Source organism: Manacus candei, unplaced genomic scaffold (assembly GCF_025592945.1).
Source record: "Manacus candei isolate 608988 ecotype Guabito, Panama unplaced genomic scaffold, ASM2559294v1 h1tg000017l, whole genome shotgun sequence".
NCBI lineage: Eukaryota > Metazoa > Chordata > Aves > Passeriformes > Pipridae > Manacus > Manacus candei.
In genome coordinates this window covers 21225747-21245384 of record NW_026138065.1, presented here as the reverse complement: position 1 = coordinate 21245384, position 19638 = coordinate 21225747, and the positions used below count along the sequence as shown (strand labels likewise).

Sequence of the window (19638 nt, the reverse complement as noted above, 5' to 3'; positions counted from 1 at the left end):
ACAAAAATTTGATCTAAAATGTGAAAAAAAGTTTCTCTTAAAAGTTTTCAAAGCCACTAATGCAAAAGGTCTGTGGTTAAAACCGGCGTGTCTTTGGATGCAGGCAAAGCATTCAATGTCTTGAACACTCACTGAAGGCAGTGAGAATGGAGGCTGTTCTCTGTTTCACCTGACTGTACAATGTGTACATGATCAAACTGTAAATCTAACACTTCGCACATTTTTCACATGATCAGGTGAAGTTCTGCAGTCCTCTAGATACTGTCTTCCATTTTCTGATATAACTAAGGAGTTCAATTAATTTCTCTAATGGGATTAAATTTCAAGGGAAAAAAAAAGGTTGTTTGCCTCCTGATGTTTGCACATACAGATGTTCCATGAGTATGGAATTTTGGAAATTAAAAACAGTTGCTGCTGTTAAGATTTGAGAAACATATTTGCAAAGAATCTTCCTGGTTTTCTGCATAGAAATTTGCAGCCTTGTGTTGTCTGGTACACAGACAGCAGCACTTAACCTCTGTGTGTACATATTTGGGGTTGTGTTCAACCACAGACATTGCATGCTTGCAAGTTAGGGAGTATTTTGAAAATGTGAGCCACATCACACTTCTCACAGTATGATCTTCTTCCTGAAAAAATATTTTTAAAATATTTTTACAAGTATCTATTATGTTGAAATCACATATTCATACTGAAATTCTTACTGAACCATGACTGTATTTGGCTCAGGCTTGCTTTTTACGCTATCCATGTTCAAAATTGTGGAGGTGGAATGTAAAACTGTAAAATTGGCTTGTGGTTTCATTCAGTAGAAATAAGTTTGTCATATTTCCTCAGATAACTGCAAAAAGAAGTGAGTGAGAGAATGCTATGGCTGTATATTGGAATTCAAAGAACGGATGGATGGGTCTAGTGGTTAATCAGTCTTCCCAGAAGAACAAAAATATGTATTGATGTTCCTTTCTGTTAAATCTTAGTGCAAAATCTTGAGAAGGAAGTTGGAAGAGGGCATGGTGTTTACAGAATATGAGCAGATTCCAAAGAAAAAGGCAGATGGGATCTTCACCACTGCTGCCTTGCCTGAAAACACTGAGCGCAATCGCATCAGGGAGGTCATTCCTTACGAGGAGAACCGAGTAGAGCTGGTGCCGACCAAAGAAAACAATACAGGCTACATCAATGCTTCACACATAAAGGTAAAAGCTTTCTCGAATTTTGCTTTGCAAATGGAGGTATGCTAAAGCTTTGTTTGAATTTCTGGATGCACAGCAGCATTTTCTGTAAGTCTGGAGCTTCTGAGAAGGTAACCTGGTCAGAATGTGTCCTTGTACCTGTGTGTCAGCATGGGTGTCTCTAAGGTCCCCTCTCAGCTAACATGATGCATAAGTTGGTTTAACTGCTGAAGACTCGGGTGTCATTTTAGAGAGCCATTCTTGCTTTTTTTATGCCCACCTCTGCCAGCTGGTTGGGGAATATCTCTTGGTTAATGTAGAAAGAGATGCCATGTTGCTTAAGCCTCATGAAAATGCATTAGGTCAGCCCCAATACCTGCAGTGTAATATGACTGTCATGGCCCTGCACCAGAAAAAATGAGAAGTCAGTATGTGTTCTGAATTATCAGTCCCAAAAGTCTTGCAGGCCACGTGGGGATTACAAAAACCCATGCAGAAGGAGTCCCTGCAGCTGACTGGTGCACCCTGGAAAGAATACTGCACAAGCTTTGATTGAATCTTTTTAAATTTACTAGCATACAGGACGTGATTTTTAAAAATCAGAACTGTAGCTCCATGTATGCAGTTCCATGCCCAAAGGAAAGGCATATCATTATGAGTAATGCATATTCATATAGATACTGAAATTATATATACAAGAAACTTATTCATTCCTTTTATGCTGAGAGCTGACTAATTTTAAAAGAAATTTTTTCAAGTATGCATTGACCTTACTAATAAGTTCCCTGTATCTCTGACTGGAAACTGCATTGAACTTCCATGTTTCAAATTATGTTTTTAACCAGAAATTTCAGATTTCATGTTAATTCAATGTAGAAATACCTTAAGGTATGATCTGACTGTTACTTGCAAACATAGCCAGTTTTAACAGTGAGCTATGCTGCAGTGACTGCAGATGCTTGTTTTCTCTTAAGCTTCCAGCACTATTTGCAAAGTCCTCTGCTGGCTTTTACTGCATCATGAGAGAAGTAACAGCAGTCCTCTGCCTCACATGAAAAATTCTCATGTTGTTAAAGAGGGTTGTCTGCTTTTTCTCATTGTCAAAATTCAAATTAAAAAGAAATAATTCAAAAATAATGAATAAAACATCCTGTTAAATTAATATTTTCCTTGAGTAAAAGCCTTTTAAAAGTTCCAAGAGACTTGCTGGCTTTGGTTGTGATTTACAGTATTAAATCCTGGTGATACAAAACAATTTCTGAACCAGGATCCTAGCAGTTTATCACTTTTCTGCATAGCCCGGTAGGTAGCAGATACTGAGTTTTTACATAATCAGATGTTGCTATGATGGTGCATTTCTGAGTCCAAAATTTTTCACCTACTTTATAGGAGGGCAAAAAAAAAAAAAAAGGATTCCTTCATTATGCCCACGAAGCAGTACTAGCCAGAAAAGAGTTTTCCCTGGCTAGTTTTGAGTCCACAGTTTACTTAATGTGCTGGACACACACATATCTCGCATCCATGGAGCACCCAGAAACAGGCAGTGGTGTTCTGATGCCTGACAGAGGGCCTTGGCAGTATTTCCCTCTTACACTCGTAGCGGCACAAGCAGAAGCCAAGCAGATGTGCTTTTGCTTAGAAGGTGAAATCACATCTGTGAAATTTACCTCAGTGGCACAGTGTGTGTCTGTGTTTTCAGCCCAATATTTAATTTTTAATTTCCTGCAGTTAGGGCATTAGAATGCAGTAAACATTCCAGGCATCCCATTCCCTTCAGACTATTTATGGTCCTTTCATACTATGTGCCAGGAGGCTGGATATTTGGACCAGAAGTCAGTAGACAAAGCAAATTCTTCTATCATCCTGATAAGATCCATGCCTGGAGGATTCCAGCTCCCACTACCTCAGTCTGTGAGCCCCACAGTTTTACAGTAATTCTGTGCTTATTTACCACTGATCATTGCTGTTAAAATATGAAGATCAACATCTATACCAAAGAGAAAAAATGCAATTAAATTTGTGGATTAAGCAAAAAAATTCTTAAGAGCACTTCATCTGACTGTTTGGTTGTGCCAGTATTAACTTAAAAAGCTCAGTAATGCTATGCCAGCACTCATGACTGCAGATGAGCAAGCACAAGGCCATGAGTCCAAGTGCAAGATGCTGCTTAGTGCTGGGCAGTTTATAGTACAAGAACTTGAGGAGTCTACCTGCATGGGTCTTGCAGCTTTTAACCATCATTCAAAAAAAAACAACAAACCAAACCTGCACTGTACGAAATAAGAAAAGGAGCTGATGTGGAAAGTCAAACAGTTTTCAATGAAGTGAAAAACTTATCATACAGAAACTGTTAGTTACCGGTGTAAAACCCCAAGCATCTCAACTTAATGAACAGTTGTTTCACTAACAAATAAACTGATTCTATTTCTGAAAATGTATTCAAAGACTTGTACCTCAAACACATTATATGGTTCAACCTGTCAGAGTTATTGATTGTTCCTTGTAGCACTGTCTGCCAGTACCTTGATATTTATGGACATGTCAGCATTTCAGTTGTAAATTTTCTCTGGGATTTATAACTTTACAAGAAGTGGCTCTGGGCTAATACACAGAAGTAAGAGGCCTTATCCTGAGAAGGAAAAATATTTCAACTTTCCAAAACAATTAGTTCATCTGGTTTTGCTGCTAAGCATATTTTTTAAATGATATGTAGTAGCTCTGAAAGCACTTTGACTTTTTACCTAAAATGTTAAAAAAATTTTTATAAACCTTTTCTGGTGTATAGCAAACTATGTCATAAAATTATAATTTTTTATACACAAATGACTTTCTTTTTTAACTGCACAAGTATAACTTTCTGCCTCCATCAATTAAATGAAGTAGTGTTTTACACTGGCTAACTCCAAGGTAATGCTGTGTCTGTTTAGGGCACTATATGATTTATAGTGTGTAAATCTGTGTGTAAGTGCTCTAAAAAGAATTTCATTACTCACCATCATGCAATACACAAATATTTCTGTCAGATGTGGTTGGTAAACCAGTTATGTATTGGGAAATAGATTTGCATGACTACAGCTTTAGATAATTTTAAATTTCTCGTGGTATTTGAAAGCCATTTAATGCACTGGATTTACTGTAAGGTCATTTGCAGCTTCTGAACAGAAAAACCCAAGATAAATGAGGAAGAGTAACTTGAAATGGAGCCTGTCTTGATCTCATCTGTGGCTGGCAACAGGCCTGTTGAGCTCTGTTATGTACAAAGTGTGGGCATAGCTGTGTCCTCTAGGAACGGCTTGGCCACATCTTCAACAGTGATCAGTGTAGTAAGAGTCTGTTTAATAAATTACTTTTTGTCTGAGTGGAAAATAATCGAGGGAGGTCCTAAACAACAGAGGCCTTTAGCTCGTCATGCACAGTGTCATTTACGTTCTGCGTTACCATGTGTTAATTTGCAAGCAGTGCGATGCCTTTTTAATGCACATATGCGCTGCCTCTGGTCCTCAGCTTTTCTTTCATCTTGGGTCTGTCACCAAGGCCAGGGATGTGAGTCAGTTGCTTGTTTGTACTTAAGACATATCAGAAACAGGGTCTCAAAAAAAAAATGTTTTTCGCTGGTTGGTTTGTTTGTTTGTTTGTTTGGGGTTTTTTGTGTGTATGATCCAGATAGAATGGCAAGAAAGATAGATGGCATTTAGGTCAAAGCTTTATGTTTATGGGCATCAAGACAGGATGTGGAAGCACTGAAGATTATGTTTTGTCAGATTTGATCTAATCAAAAGGATGATTTTTGTTGAAAATTTTGAACAAAAGCAGAAGAACAAAGAAGTAAAGATTTCATTATAGTCTCTTGTTTAAAAGGTGGTTCTGGCACAGGTGCTGCTGAGAATTTGGGCACTGACTGGTTCGGCTTTTTTCCTTTCTCCCAGGTTACTGTAGGTGGAGAGGAATGGCACTACATTGCTACCCAAGGACCTCTGCCACACACATGCCATGACTTCTGGCAGATGGTGTGGGAACAGGGAGTGAATGTTATAGCCATGGTCACAGCTGAAGAGGTACGTGAAATCACAGCATACAGTTCTTCCTGATGTGAGCAAATCTTCTATTATCATTGCTTCCCACTCCAGTAACCTGTTTTTTCTATCAACATCCCTTTTTCCTATAACTCTTTGAACATATGCCTGTACTTCTCTCATACTATACTTTGTAGCATTCTGATACTCAGTTTGGCAAGTGCTAAAGCAAACAAGCAGAAGCCCCCCTTGCCCCTGCTTTGGCCAAGCCAAACAAAGATGTTTCCACTGGAATATGAGAGCGCTGAACTGCTCTTGGTTAAAATGACACAGAGTTCCACACCATCCAAGGCCAGTTCTGCATACTGTCACTCTTATCAGCTGAAAAGAGACCAGAAGCTGTTGTTTCTATAGAAGTGTCCATGTAAAAAAAACCCAAAACCAAACAACAAAAACAAACAAAAAATCCCCCACAACTTTTTTATTCTAATGCCAAGCAAAACAGTTATTTCTACTGTAATCCAAGAACTATGTGATATGTTATAAAAACTGACACGCATTGTTAACTAACACAGCTTTCAGCTTTATGCCTGGTTGTTTTCAGCAAACACAGGGAGTAGCAGAGCACATCAAGTCACTGTCCAGTTCCCAAGGCTGATCAAGAGCAGATACCTAGAAGCCGCTGGAGAGAATCTCCCTTCATTTAAAGGAGAGGCTTCCCCAGGGGGAAAATATTTACCAAGGTGTTGCAGGCAGTAGCTATCTTTTGCCACAAGACAAGAGGTTGTTCTTCAAAGCAGTTTTACACTTTCAAATATTACATGGCTAAGAGGTTTAAGTGTTAATGGATATTTTTCTTTACTTTGTGGGATGCTCCTTGCTCTTCCAGTAAATTGAAATAAGAATATTTGGCTTATCTTCGGTTTTATGTCCTCTGTTTACAAAGAATTATAATTGCAGGAACTAATGACTTTTTGTTTTGTTTTGTTTTTAAGGAGGGAGGAAGAAGTAAGAGCCATCGTTATTGGCCTAAACTGGGCTCTAAGCACAGCTCAGCCACTTATGGGAAGTTCAAGGTGACAACAAAGTTCCGCACAGACTCTGGCTGCTTTGCAACTACTGGTCTGAAGGTCAAGCATCTTCTCTCTGGACAAGAGAGGACAGTGTGGCATTTGCAGTATACTGACTGGCCAGACCATGGGTGTCCAGAAGAAGTCCAAGGCTTTTTATGTAAGATTTCTTTATCTTGCATGATAAAATACATCAAGGAGAAGGTTGCTCACACTGAATTCAATTCACTGAACCCAGTTACACCTGGGAATGATATTAAATGGTTATTGCTGTGGCATATAAAGGCCTCAACTAGATTGTACTTTGCTGCAATTTGGAGAAAAAAAGTGGGATTCAAGAGGTAGCAGCTAAGGTGATTAACAAGAGGAATAATTCAAGGCAGCGGCAATGCCAAAGACTCAGGAAATTTTAAATAATAGGATACCTCTGCTGGCTGATCTGTCAGTGTAAGTTATCACCACTTCCCAGACACCTAATGAGTGTAGGAGGTACTAGGCTGCACACAAATGTGATTAGAGAGGTCTAGGTAAGAGAGGATCAGGTTTTAGTGAAATATGGTGCAGTTCCTCCAGTTTTTCTTGTTGCAAAATAGCAGAGGCCTCTGACACACATGCATTAAGTTTGAACTTGATACCACTTTTCTAACCACATGTGATGCTCAAGGGCCTTCCCAATAACTTATGGTCCTAGTTCATGCATTTCTGAAAATACAGCCATTATATTCATCTGTAATGTGTGAATAACACTCCCCGCTTCTTAATAAGTAATGTATATTTCCATATTAAGTAATAGGAATTCAACCATTATTTAACTAAAGTGACATATCTGGCACTATGGCAGAGAATCTTTAAATTAATACAGATTTCTTTAAATTAACATTGAAGGAGCCTGTACATGGTGTACTGACACGTTGACGATGTCTGCCTTCTTAATTCCTGAAAGTTTTGCAGCTGCAGTGTAGCTCTGTGGCAGCTAAGTCCCCTCTCAGGAAGGTCCTTTAGTTCTACTTCAGTCTTGACACAGCTACAGTCCTTTAGTGGTCCATTCTCCTTTGCATGGTACAAGCTTGATGTAAATAGCGTGTCCTTCTTTTCCCAGTCCTGTCACCAGGGCAAAAAAAATAAAAAATGACATTTCAGCTTCAGCAGAGGAGTGCCAAGGGATCTGTCTTTAAGGAAAAGCTATTGCCCAATTCCTAGTTTGTTCTGTAGTTTGTTTCTCTTACCAACTCTTGTAGCTGTGGTTGGGCATGGCAGTAATTGGAACCTGATTGTCCCCATTTCCTCTCTCCCATTACTTGCCACCACATATGGTCCCATTTCACTGTGCATTAAATTTTCAGCTTTTCTGATGTTGGTAGGCCTCCAGCTGCATCCTGCCAGTGGTGAAAGGACAGCTTAGGCTGTAGTGCCATGACATTAAGAGTCAGTACAGGAGAGTTCACCTCAGGTCTCACTTCCCACTCTGACTGCTGTGAATCTAAGTAAGCTTCCAGTACTTAAGGTTCTCGGTGCAGTTTGACAGTAGAATGTGTTGTGTTGAACAAGGCTAGGACAGCCACACAGTGTAACTGTTCTAGAAATGGCTTCAGGGAAAACTAAGGCAGTGATCTCCCAGAAAAGCTCATAATAACTATTGAGAAAAAAACCCTGAGCAGGTGGTTGAGATTCCATCTCAGTCTAGAAAGGAGAAGGAAGGGAGGAAACAGGGCAGATGGATGCTTGTTTCTCATCTGATGCTGGCTTGGACAGGCAGCAGTTTCAATAGGACTTAGCTGTTGTTTTGATCCCAGCCTGTTAATAGCAGGAATTGCTGTAAGTAACGTCTAGAATCATCTGCTTAGGGGACCTGGAGATTTGCAAGGGGGAAAAGAGAATTTAATTTTTTAAAAGAACTATTTAATTTAAAGGAGCAGACTCCCAAGTAATAATTGACACCCAGCTGGTACTTGCTGGATGCAGTGCTGTTCCATGCACCCTGGCCAAAATAATTAGTATGTTGTAAAAAATGTGAATTATTGCCACTTAGGTAAAGAATGACTTTTCCACATTCTTTCACCCTTTCCCCCTGTCGAATTTTACGTTTAGACATATAGATGTTGCAACATTGCCTGCATTTTACCTTGCAGCTTACTTGGAGGAGATACAGTCGGTGCGTCGCCACACCAACAGCGTGCTGGACAGCAGCAACACCTGCAACCCTCCCATTGTGGTTCACTGCAGCGCAGGGGTAGGAAGGACTGGAGTAGTTATCCTAACAGAACTGATGATTGGGTGCTTGGAGCATAATGAAGTAAGTCAGCTTCTTTTGCAGGACAAACCCCTGACCCGAGCTTGTTCCTTGACTTAACTAGCTACATTTCTGAGGTTAAAATTAAAAGGCATTGAAGTGCTTTCTTTCTCTGCTACCTTTGTGAGCAATGTGAGAGCCTTAAATGTAACAGGCAGAGATTACCCATGGAAGGTTACTTGTTGTAGTTTTCTGTTTAGTTGATATTATGCATTTTTTATTAGGATTATTTTAATGCATTCAAAATTAGGGGTTTCTTCTCTCTTTTAAGAATTTAGTCTAATTTATACCTGTATTTAATTAAAAGTCTAGAGACAGCATGTTTACAAGGAGTACCTGAAAGAGGCTAGAGAATAATGTCCTTGCTCTTTTAACTAAAGTTTTCTGCTCTCTAAATTTGCTCTTTAGACTTCTTCCTCTTTCTCATATGGACCTTAATCTCACCTGGAATGAAACTTAACTGTGTTTTAAGAATAAGGTGTGTGTACGTATTCCAATGGGGAATAGGGCTTTAAGATTTGCAGACAATATGACGAGTAATACAGTCTGGAGTTGAGAATAAGATCACCAGTAGAGTAACCGTGTGTAGCAATTTGCTTTTCATTTGTGTCACTGAGAAACTGTCTAGGAAGAACATCGGATCTTAACTAACAACGTGACACACAGTTTTCATGACAGCTATGGAAACCAGGGATTTCTCCTGCCAAAGAAAATGCTCTGTGAGAGAGCGTTTGTAGAGATAGGAATGCAGCAAGAGTAACAAATAGACATATATCATCTGCCTCTCCCAGTAATCAGCCACTGAATGAGTTCAGGGAAGACTGAAGACTCCAGCAGCTCATCACTCTGTAGTTACAAGATGGCTAGAGATCTTGGGCTCAGGTCAGCTGACAGACAAACCTCCTCCAACTCTGCTTGGGCATCACTAGAGGTGACACTGTCCTGTAGATCGATGTCACAACTGACGCTTTTTTTCCTTTGCTTTTTATTTGCGGGGGAGGTAGGAGGGTGAGGAAGGAAAAGAAGGAGGTGGCCTGGACAAGAAAGGGTCCACAGGTATGCATTTTGAGAACCCAGCAGCCTTCCTATGCTGACTGCTGCTCAGAAGCTGCTCCTGTGTAGGATGATGGCTCCAACTCTTGAGCCTGCTTGACCTTCCTTATGCACTGGCACCTGGAAGTGACTGCTTCTGTTGTGCACACAGTAGCCATGAAATTTCTGCATGCCAGAGGAAAGCTGGAGAGTTTGAAGAGCTGTCTCTGAATTGCTTGTGCCCATCAGTGTAGCTGTGTCTACTTTGTAGCAACCTCTGTATATGCACGGAAACAAACATTAAGGGTTGTGTAACGCTGTCTGCCACCTCCGTTTGTCTGTGGTTTACAGAAGTCACCCATTTGGGAAAGAGTAGCTGAGTAGCAAGTGAAGATAAAGGCAGTACCTCAGCATCTAAGCATGGGGGTGAGCCTTGACATCATTCATAAGAATTTTCATCAACTTCTCTAGGACCTGATGGTAGTGCTCAATAAGGATTTCTCTGATGTCCCTTAATTAAAGGATTCTTTTGTCTTGATTAATAATGAAAATCATCATTAATATTAAATAAAATTTTCCTTAAGGGCTTTGTTGCTCTAGATTGTACTAAGTTAATGTTTTTGGTTTGTTAACACCTAATTGAAAAAAAAAAGATTAAAAATCATAGCAGTATGCTTTTGGTTTGTCACAGATACTCCATTCTGCACAGAGATGGTTCCTTTTCACTTGTTTATTTTGTAGTAGTATTAATTGGGGGGTTTCTCCTGAAATAAAATTACTTATCACTTAAAATGTTTTAGTCTTAGGAATTGGTTGATTTCCTCAGAAGTGTCCTAGTAAGTAGAAGTATCAATATTTTTGCAATGAAGGAAAATAAGGAAGGAATCTGGCAATCTTCATACAGACCATCTTGGAAAGTCCGCAGTAGTGCTGGAACAAAAACCAGAACCCTTGAGTCTGAGGTTTCAGGTTTGGGCAAAAAGCCGTGTCTAATCAAAATCTATACAGCTTCAGTCACTGTGGCTTCTGGGCAATGGCTGGTTGAGTCTAAAGCTGTGTATCTCATTGCAGGGATAGCATTTCAGTCACTGCTGCATAGCAAGTAAATGTCACATCATTACATCCTTGCTGCTGTAGACATGTAGTAGAGGAAAGTAATTGAGATCCTGCTCTATCAACTTTTAGTTCAGACTTGGCACTGGGACATTAACTCATGATTGCAACTGCAGCATGTTTTCAAAGGGGAGGTCTTTTAGTTTGGGAGTTTTAGAAATGAGTGGCATTTTCGTTTGTTCTGTTTACAAGTGCCAGCTTAGCAAAGCATTATGTGCCCTTTTTTTTTTTTTTTTTTGATATGTACATCATAATGAAGGTGAGTTTAAGGGACTCCTTACCTGGAGTCAAATGCTAAGTTGGCTATAAATAGTGAAGTTTAATAGACAGGATGGAGTTTTCTTTCATTTCTGAGAAGGTGAAGTCATCTCCATTTTGAGGAGGTGCACAGATCACTGTGTGTCCACTAAAAATCAATGAACTGTCATGCACCAGACTGCCAAGAGAGAAATATGGTGTGCAGGTCGAAGCTGGCCTGCATTTTTGTTGCAGTTTTTCAGGTGAGATCAAGTTCTACATGACTCTGCTCAGCAAGGACCGTGTGGCTTTTGCAAGCATCTGAGTCCACAGGGAGGCTTTCTCCAAGTTGGCCAAGTTAACTAGAAAGAGCTTACATTTTTCTTTGGACCCGTTTGATAATAATATGGCATTACTCATCACAAATTTTTATACTTGTTGACTCTCTAGAGATGTCCTTTTATAACAGCTTGTTGGGGTATGTGGCAGAATATTTGGCCTTGTTTTCAGAAACTGATAGCCTATGAGTTAAGACTTGTTTACATGGAATGGACATTCTGGGTTTTATATATATGGACAGAAATGGATATGCAGCGTGACTTTTATTTTAAACTTTCCAGGAAACTTCCCATGTGTCTGGAAGCAGATTCCATGCTCAGTTGGGCCTCCAAGGGTTAGCAGCAATCTTACTCAAACCTTCTAAGTTCCTTTTTGTGTTTCTGTAATGGCAAACTGGCATTACAAAGTGCAGCTTATGTCGTCTGATACGGTAGCTGTTCTTCAGTTTTGTATCTTGAACTGCTTAAGAGCTTCCTCAAAAACAGCATGAATTTTAGTGCTTACATTTACTGCTGCCATAGAAAATTTGTATCCCTCATCTTGGGTCATATTACACGCTGTTTGAATTTGAGCCTGGCAGGCTGAGCTTCATGGCTCAATGAATTCTGAATAGCTGCTTGTGTACCTGTTGTAACAGATAAAACACAATAGCATCACAGGTTTTTTGTTCCTTAAATGCCAGAGATCCAATGATAGCACCTAATGAAATCTGCAGTGATTTTTAATGCTTTACCTCATGGGCCTCTGTTTCACACAAGTCATTTGGTTTTGAGTTCAGATCATTATAGGGTGCCCGTGCCCCAGTGTGCTCCATGGGGTTAGGGATGTACTTTCATAGTGAATCTCCTTATCCGTGCCTAATTACTGTACTTTAGTTCCTGCTGCAGAGCATTTGTCAGGGCAGATGAGTGAATTTTGTTTGGATCAAACCAAACTGGAAGATGCCTTCTTGGAGAACACCTAACATGTCCCAGCTGCTAGTGGATGTTCAGTAGATGGCAACAAACTGCTGCTGGCCTAAAGTCTGCAAAACACGTATTGTGGATAGTGGGTCCTTGTTTCACTTTACAGAGTTATTTCTCCTGGAGTATTATTTGCTAACATAGACTTGGCTGTGGAAGGTCAGATGTTGGAGTTTCTGGATCTTTTGGTGACGAGTTCCCTTCTCTCTTAGTGAAAGGATCAGTATATTTGCATGCACTTTTAGTTTTGTCCAAGGAACCTTTGTTCTTGTGACCCTGATGCCTCTTTGCCATTTGAAAAATCTCAATAATTGTTTGATTTAATGAACTTACGTCCTTATTCTTTTTTTTCCCCTTTGCTTTACAGAAAATGGACGTTCCTGTGATGCTGAGACACCTGCGGGAGCAGAGAGTGTTTATGATCCAGACCATAGCCCAGTACAAATTTGTTTATCAAGTGCTCATACAATTCCTGCAAAACTCTAGACTTATTTAATCTTTTCAAACATCCCAGACCCAGCTTTGTGGATCTGACTGAACCTTACTGATGTGCAAGGAGAACTGCCTTGACAACACTGTGTGCATATATTGCACTTTTTAAAGTTGTCTTGAAAGTAAGGAATGATTGTTCTTTACTAGTCTCCCGTGGATTATTTTATACAAGATATAATTTATTTTTCTTGGAATAACTTTTGAATTACTTTAATAACTCGTAAATCTTATAGTGACCTTCAAAGTGAACCACATTTGACATGACTGGTCTGCATTGTAACGTGCCCATAAAGGAGAGCAATCCTTTGTAAAGGTAGTTTACTAGCTTTAATTTCGCTACACGGCTTCTGAAATGAACAGTTATTTGGCAGTGGGCTTTTTTCTCACGTGAGGACGTTCTGGACGGAGGTACGTGGCTTCCGTGGTAAAAACAAGACCTGCTGGATGTCAGCTACAGCTCTGTGTGAGTGGAAGCTGAGGGTACACAGCACTGAGACCTGAACTTCTGCACGTGCAGGCGGGCACATTACAGAGGGCTCAAACACAGGACATTGTGAGGACAGAGAATTTTGGGTGCTAAACTGTTCAAATTCCACAAGAATTACAGTTTGAAAAAATCAATATTGGATCTTTTAAACGAGGCCTTTGCTGCTGTGTGCAGCCCTTGAAGGGATTCATAAGAAGCAGTGTAGGGTGAAGTGCAGTGACCCACAACAGGCTGAAGTCAGTGAGTGAGTTTTTTCAGTAATTGTGGTGGACTTGAGAGTTGAACAGCATAGGATTTTCAACCAAATGCATCTGAAAAAAATCAAATCAAGCACCTTCTCATGGATTACACTGAAATTATTATTGCCTTGAGGCTCACCTCCTGTAGAAAAGGAATCTCATTTAAATTAGGCATCTCTGGTTGCCTTAGTTTTCATGTATGAACTATCATCTGATGGCTAGAGAAGGGATGAGGCTGGAGAGGAGCCTGGGATGTCTCTGGTCCCAGCCCTGTTCACCTTACTGCTAACTTTAAACTTGGATAGGCTTGCCCAGGGTCATGTCTAGTTTCAGAATTTTCAAGGGTGAAGATTTCATAGCCTCTCAGGGCACGTGATGCAATGCAGTTACTCTGTCATGGTGAAATTACCTTTCTTGGTATCCCTTTCCCAGATAATTTTAAATATTTTAGTCCTATTGTTGCTTTTCTGTTACATCCCCTCCTCCAAATCCTGGTCAGTGTACAAGATCTAAGCCTACAAGCACTCTGAATTTCAGCACTAAAGGGACTAAAATCAGTGGGAGCTTAAGCTCAGGTTCTGTACTAGAATGTTTCTTAAATTGCTTAAAACTGCACTGTGTTGGTTTGGATCTCTGCAATACAAGCCTAACAAGGTGACAAAGATTCCAGTGAAGATTTCTAGCTACCAATAAATGGAGATGAGTTATTTTTCTGTAATACCCTGACCATGTTCTTTTTAGGGATCAGTTGAGTTTTCAGTCAACTTCAGTTTTCCTCTAATTTCTTCTGCCACTGCCAACATATCTCGTTAAATTAGCAGCAACCATTTAAAGTCTTTTCAGCAGCATCTGCATGATAATTGCACAGAGATGCTTTATATCTGGGAAAAAAGCCAAGGAATAAACCTTGAAGCAAAGTGTATTAAATTAGTTATCTCGTTATAACTTTTTGAATAATTTCCTAATGATGAATTAAGTTTGAACTCAGAGCTGTCAAGTCCCATTGCTCCACTTGGATATGAGAAGTAGAAAATCAGGAGGGAAAAGAATCTGTTCCTATGTCTTATTATTCAGCTGCTCTTGGCTGAAATGTGTACTTCTGCTTCTACAGTGAGCACAGGAAAGTTACTGCATAAGAGAGTATGAAGAGCTGTGTTTGAAGGGAAGAAAATTAAGTAAATGTTTTTAATGCAAAGATGCATCATAGTTGTCTTAGAAAAATATTAATTAGAAAAAGGCACCAAAAATCCTTTCCAAATTAATTCAGTGCCTATTAATGAGCCAAATAAATGGCCATGTAGTATACAGTCATTTCTAATTAATTCGTAATGTGGCTGGTACGGTAGATAGAAGTCAATGTGACTCACTTTTTCCCTTTCATTGTCAAAGAATGGTAATTTTAAACTTTTCCTTTCATCTGACTTCAATGTATTTTTCCCTGCTAGATTTTATCTTGACTAGATCTGCTAATATCATAAGTGAATTGGGCCGGTGCATGTCTTCAGAGGTTCCTTTCCACCCCAGCTTGCAACTGACCCTCAGCATGCCGATGTTTTATGGTTGAAATGTGACACAGTTCCATAAGGGAAAAACTGAACCTTCTGACTTTGAACCTGCTGTAGTTTTATCAGGCCGAAATTGCTTAGGCAGTATTTCCTAACCTTTAGGGAGTGACAGGAAAATGCATTTTGCATCCAATTTTGTTAGTCACAGCAGGAATGAACACATGAGACTTAAAGCAACAGTGCTATTTAGTTTCTGTCCCACAGACTTTTAACAGCACAGTCCTTAAGGAGAAAAGGACAGTTTGGAGTTGCTGTATGTTGTGTTGCTTGTTTTTTTAACATCAAAGCATGACACTGTTTGAAACCAGTTTCATCCATGGAGTAAAGTCTGGACTAAAAATCTCACAAAGATGCTTCAATGAATGGAACTGCACCTAACAAGTTTAACATAAGCTGTCTTCTCCCAGGGCACCCACACTGCAGTGTGGCATGTTTAGCCTATGTTCCCTCATGCTTTCTGAGACAGAACTTGCAGTGGATAAGTCTGGCTTGGGAATCCATTGTGCCTGTTTTCCTTTTTTATGCACTCTTCATGTGTATTTAACACGCTTTGCTTTTTGCTTTAAATTGTTACCAATGATAGTATTGAGGTGCTGGCATCATTTTTTTGGTTAAGGTCCAAGATTTCATGCCTACCATTGTTCAATCAGGGATGGGAGAGATGACAGCTGAGTTTAGACACTGCTCAGTGCTGTGGGTATCCTGGATGGTAGACATTAACTGCTGAGGTCCTACTTGTTCCAGATCCTACTAAGGCCTGTTTTGGCACCTCTTGTCCTTGACTACCTGAGAAAAGATGAAGCTTGTTCCCACAAAAATTTTCCTTTATAGTTATACAGAAACCCTAAATGCTCAGCCTCATCAGAAATACCTTTTCCCTAAATGAATTTCATCTGGCAGGAGACACATCTGTGAGAACTTATTCAACCTGTTGCTAACAGTCCTTGAAATATATTGAAGGACATTTCTGTTCCACTTATGCAAATCAGCTGCCTCAGCTACAAATATTATTAAATATTTGCATGATTTCAAAAGTTGTTTTTTTTCTTTTTAAATTACTTCCATGTAAACAAACAAATGCAAATGGCAAAACACAGACTTACTCATTCTCTTCCAACTTAAGTGCTTCAATACTTATGCTCATTGTAAGCCAAAACATTATTTTTTTGATCCAACTTCTGCTTTGTCTGTGTAGTCCACAAGCAGCTCTGAAATAAATGCTGATGGAAATCCTGTACTTGGATATAGCAAAAATCTATAGGAAAAATTCAGCAGCTACTGATGATGCTGCATCCTCAACAGCTGACTTCCCACCGGTCTCCTGGGAGGAGATGATGACTGAATTAGCTGTTGTCAGCCTTGCTAGCAGTTTGTGATCTGCAGCTCTCATGCCTCACTGAGGGAGGTCTGAGTCAAATCTTGCTGCTTGTCTTTGTGGGAAAAAAAACGCTAGGGCAGCACCTACTGCAGGAAATAAAGGCTGCATCATATTGCAGGAGCAAATACCTGAACTGACTGTGAAAGGAGGAACTGCATGAAAACAGCATTTGACCACTCTTCTACAAAAATGAATATAAATCTGCTGATACATACTTAAAGTCATAAGGAGTTTGGGGATGGGGTTTTATGCCAGTAAGAGAGAGGTTTGCTTATAGAATCTGGTGCTATGGGAACAACAGATGCCATATGAGTCTTTAGAGAGGAGGACACTATGCAGCTGTTTGCAGGGATTGTGATTTGAGGAAGGGAACAACTGGCTGCTTGGGCTGTGGGGCAAATAACAGAAGATGGAGGTATTAAACGTAAATAAACTATTGTTAGATTGTGAAACAAAACATTGCATAGGTCAAAAATAGCAGTGTTTATATAAATATTTAAAGTAAATAGATTTTTGTCAGTGTTTTTAGAGTATCTTAGATTACAATTCTATTGGTTCCTCTGAGCTATTTTTTGGTTGGCATTTCTTTGAAGTTTTGTTGCCTCTGCTTTATGTGCACCCTCACTGAGAGTTTCCCACATGTACACCAGGACTTTGCCTTTGGAGAGTGAACTGGAAATCATGATAAATAGTAGCTTCCACTGGAGAATCCCAGAACTATTTAACAGCAAGGGAAGGACTAATACTGCAACTGATCCCTGAAATGACTAGAGTGATTAACAGTTTTTCTCTTCCAAATCACCTAAGGACTCAGTGGTTGGACACTCAGCTCCAGGTATTTCAGGGGTAGTGTTCCCTGATTAGGCAGGCAGCATAAAAGAGGAAAGCTTTCCACAAACTATATCCATGTCAGGTTCGAGGGCGCACCCTGACTTAGACAGGGGCTGGTAGTAGACACTTAAGAAGAAATATGAACATGTCTAGAAAAGGGTGCTCAGCCCCTCTAGTGCACCTGGCAGCCAGTCCTTGAGGGGCTTCCTGAGGCCAAAGTTGTATTCCATTCACTGTATTTAGTAAATCTACTGATAGATCCATCTTCAATAAATCGCATTACCTTTTCTTTAGAAGCCATTTATTCCTCTGGCTTTCACAATGTCCTGTGTTGGTGAGTTCCATAGCTTAATTATAGATGTAATATATAAGAACTTCTTTTTTGTGTATGTTAAATAAAAGTATTTTCTTGCTTCTACTTGGTCTTTAAAGAAGGCAAATCTTTAGTGCCAGAAACACCATCAATAGGATGTTTATCCTGTTGCAATTGCTCCATATGGAAAACACATTTTCCTCACTAGTAAAGTACCCTTCTTTGATTATTTTACAAAGGAAAAAAGTTTACACATGCAGATGACTGTAATATTACCATATGTAATTGTGTGGAACATGTTAAATGAAATAACATGTTTAAGTTTTATGTCACTGGATTTTCCTGTCCTGTTTTACTTCAGTATTTTGATGCTTCCTGTTTCATTTGTTCTGTAATTCTGTTCATGACAGTTTAGCACAAAACAGTGATCTGGATCTCACCACCTCATTGTACGTACACATTTTGTAGAGAAATGAGACATCAGTTATATGCCCTCCCTGCCCCCTGCTCCCTCCTGTTAGGGCTGAATGGCAGAGCTATTCTATGCTATTGAAAGCCTTTAAAAAAATCTATGCATGCTATTTTTTAATATTCTAATGTATTATTCATATCAGTACATAAGCTTATGCTTGTCAGTTTTATCTTCTGTATAGAACTGATTACTTTTGACAGTATTTTTGCACTGTTTCTTTTCTTTCTCTTTTTATAATAAAAAGTTCTATTCAGCATTAATTGACTGCAATAATTTTTTACCCCTTTCACTGCCTTTGTGTAAATAGTTTCTTATATGTTTTTCCAAATATGAGAATGTCTTCAGTCACTGAGGTTTTTTGGTAAGGCTGTTCTTCATATTCACAGTAAACAATAAACCATTTTTTTTCAAGGAAAACTATGCTTGTGTTCTTTTTCTGTACCAGCTTAAGGTTTTGTATTTGCACCTACCGTACTTGAGTTGGTTTCCCATGTTAAACTGATAGGCACAGCCAGAGCCACAGTGAGCTTTGAATAACCTTCTGTAAACAGTAATCCAGGTTTCACAGGGGCTCATGCTCAGCTCATCAGATTCTTTGGTGTTGAAGCAGAGTCTGGGCTCTGGATAGACTTTCCGAAGTAAAGGTGCTATTTCCCTGGACAAGGGTTTACTTGGCAAGATAAAGTTAGGATAAAAATAGTCAGCTAGTGCCCTCTTCCTAGGTTTGGCTGTAGTTAAATGGTCTTGGCTTTCTTGAATTTTAAGATCTGGTACAGTTTTATGTACTCCAGCAACAACTGCTGGCTGGAGAGCAATGAAAACCTTCAGCAAAATGAGCTGACAAACCCTTGTTCTAGCAGTTTTATTTTCAGAGCAGTGCTTACAAGAAAGAAAATACAGTAAAGTTCTCAAGGGTAATGTGTTCTCTTTCTCATCATACTTTATAAGCCGTGAAAGCAGCAAGGAATGGGCAGGTACTTTTACTGGGCACCATATTTAAATGTTGGTGCTGCAAGTGCACAGCCACGCTCTTTTTTTTCCCCTCCATCCTTAAAAGCAATCTCCTACAACTGATCTAAATAGAGGAAAAAAAAGCCAACACCCTCTTGTTTTATATATGGGTAGAGAAAGCTAAGTCCTGGACTTTTTCCTCAGAAAATGTTCTTGCTCCTCTTTTAAAAGTAATTGCTAACATATTAACAGAATAGTTGTAATACACTGGAGGTGAAGGTATGGCTGTAAGGAAATATGAGCAATAAATTCACTTCAACTTGTGAAGGGGACTAAAAAGCCAGAAATTGCATAGTTCATGTCTTGTGCAAGCCTTTGAGCTCCGAGATAGGTGCCAGCATTCTCTGTACAAGATGTGCTGAGCTCTAGGTCCTTACTCTGATGAATCCCCATCTGCAGAATAACTGGCTGAGGAACAGTGGGGGCTTTCCTGTAAAATGCGCAGAATTCATCACCCACTTCCCCCTTCTCTCAGCTAAGCCACTGCAAACAAAAATGATTCATGAAAAAAGGAAATGGATGCCAAACCACAACAGAAAAAAGTACAGCTTTTGCTAATTTGTCAGATTAAACAAAACCATTTAGGCAAAAGTAGATGTCAAAAAACTATTGCACCCATTTA

General features: G+C 39.5%; 1 protein-coding gene across 2 annotated transcripts in view; it reads left to right on the top strand.

Annotated features, from left to right (window-relative positions):
• The window catches only part of PTPN14 (protein tyrosine phosphatase non-receptor type 14), a 114693-nt gene extending 96428 nt beyond the window's left edge, over positions 1–18265 (top strand). For both annotated transcript variants that reach the window (XM_051783916.1, XM_051783917.1), the window contains 5 exons: positions 978–1196; positions 5099–5227; positions 6181–6415; positions 8385–8548; positions 12596–18265. In XM_051783916.1, the coding sequence (XP_051639876.1) occupies positions 978–1196; positions 5099–5227; positions 6181–6415; positions 8385–8548; positions 12596–12724 (876 nt within the window). In that variant the 3' untranslated portion in view covers positions 12725–18265. The remainder of the gene's footprint in view (positions 1–977; positions 1197–5098; positions 5228–6180; positions 6416–8384; positions 8549–12595) is intronic.
• Positions 18266–19638: the final 1373 nt, after the last annotated feature.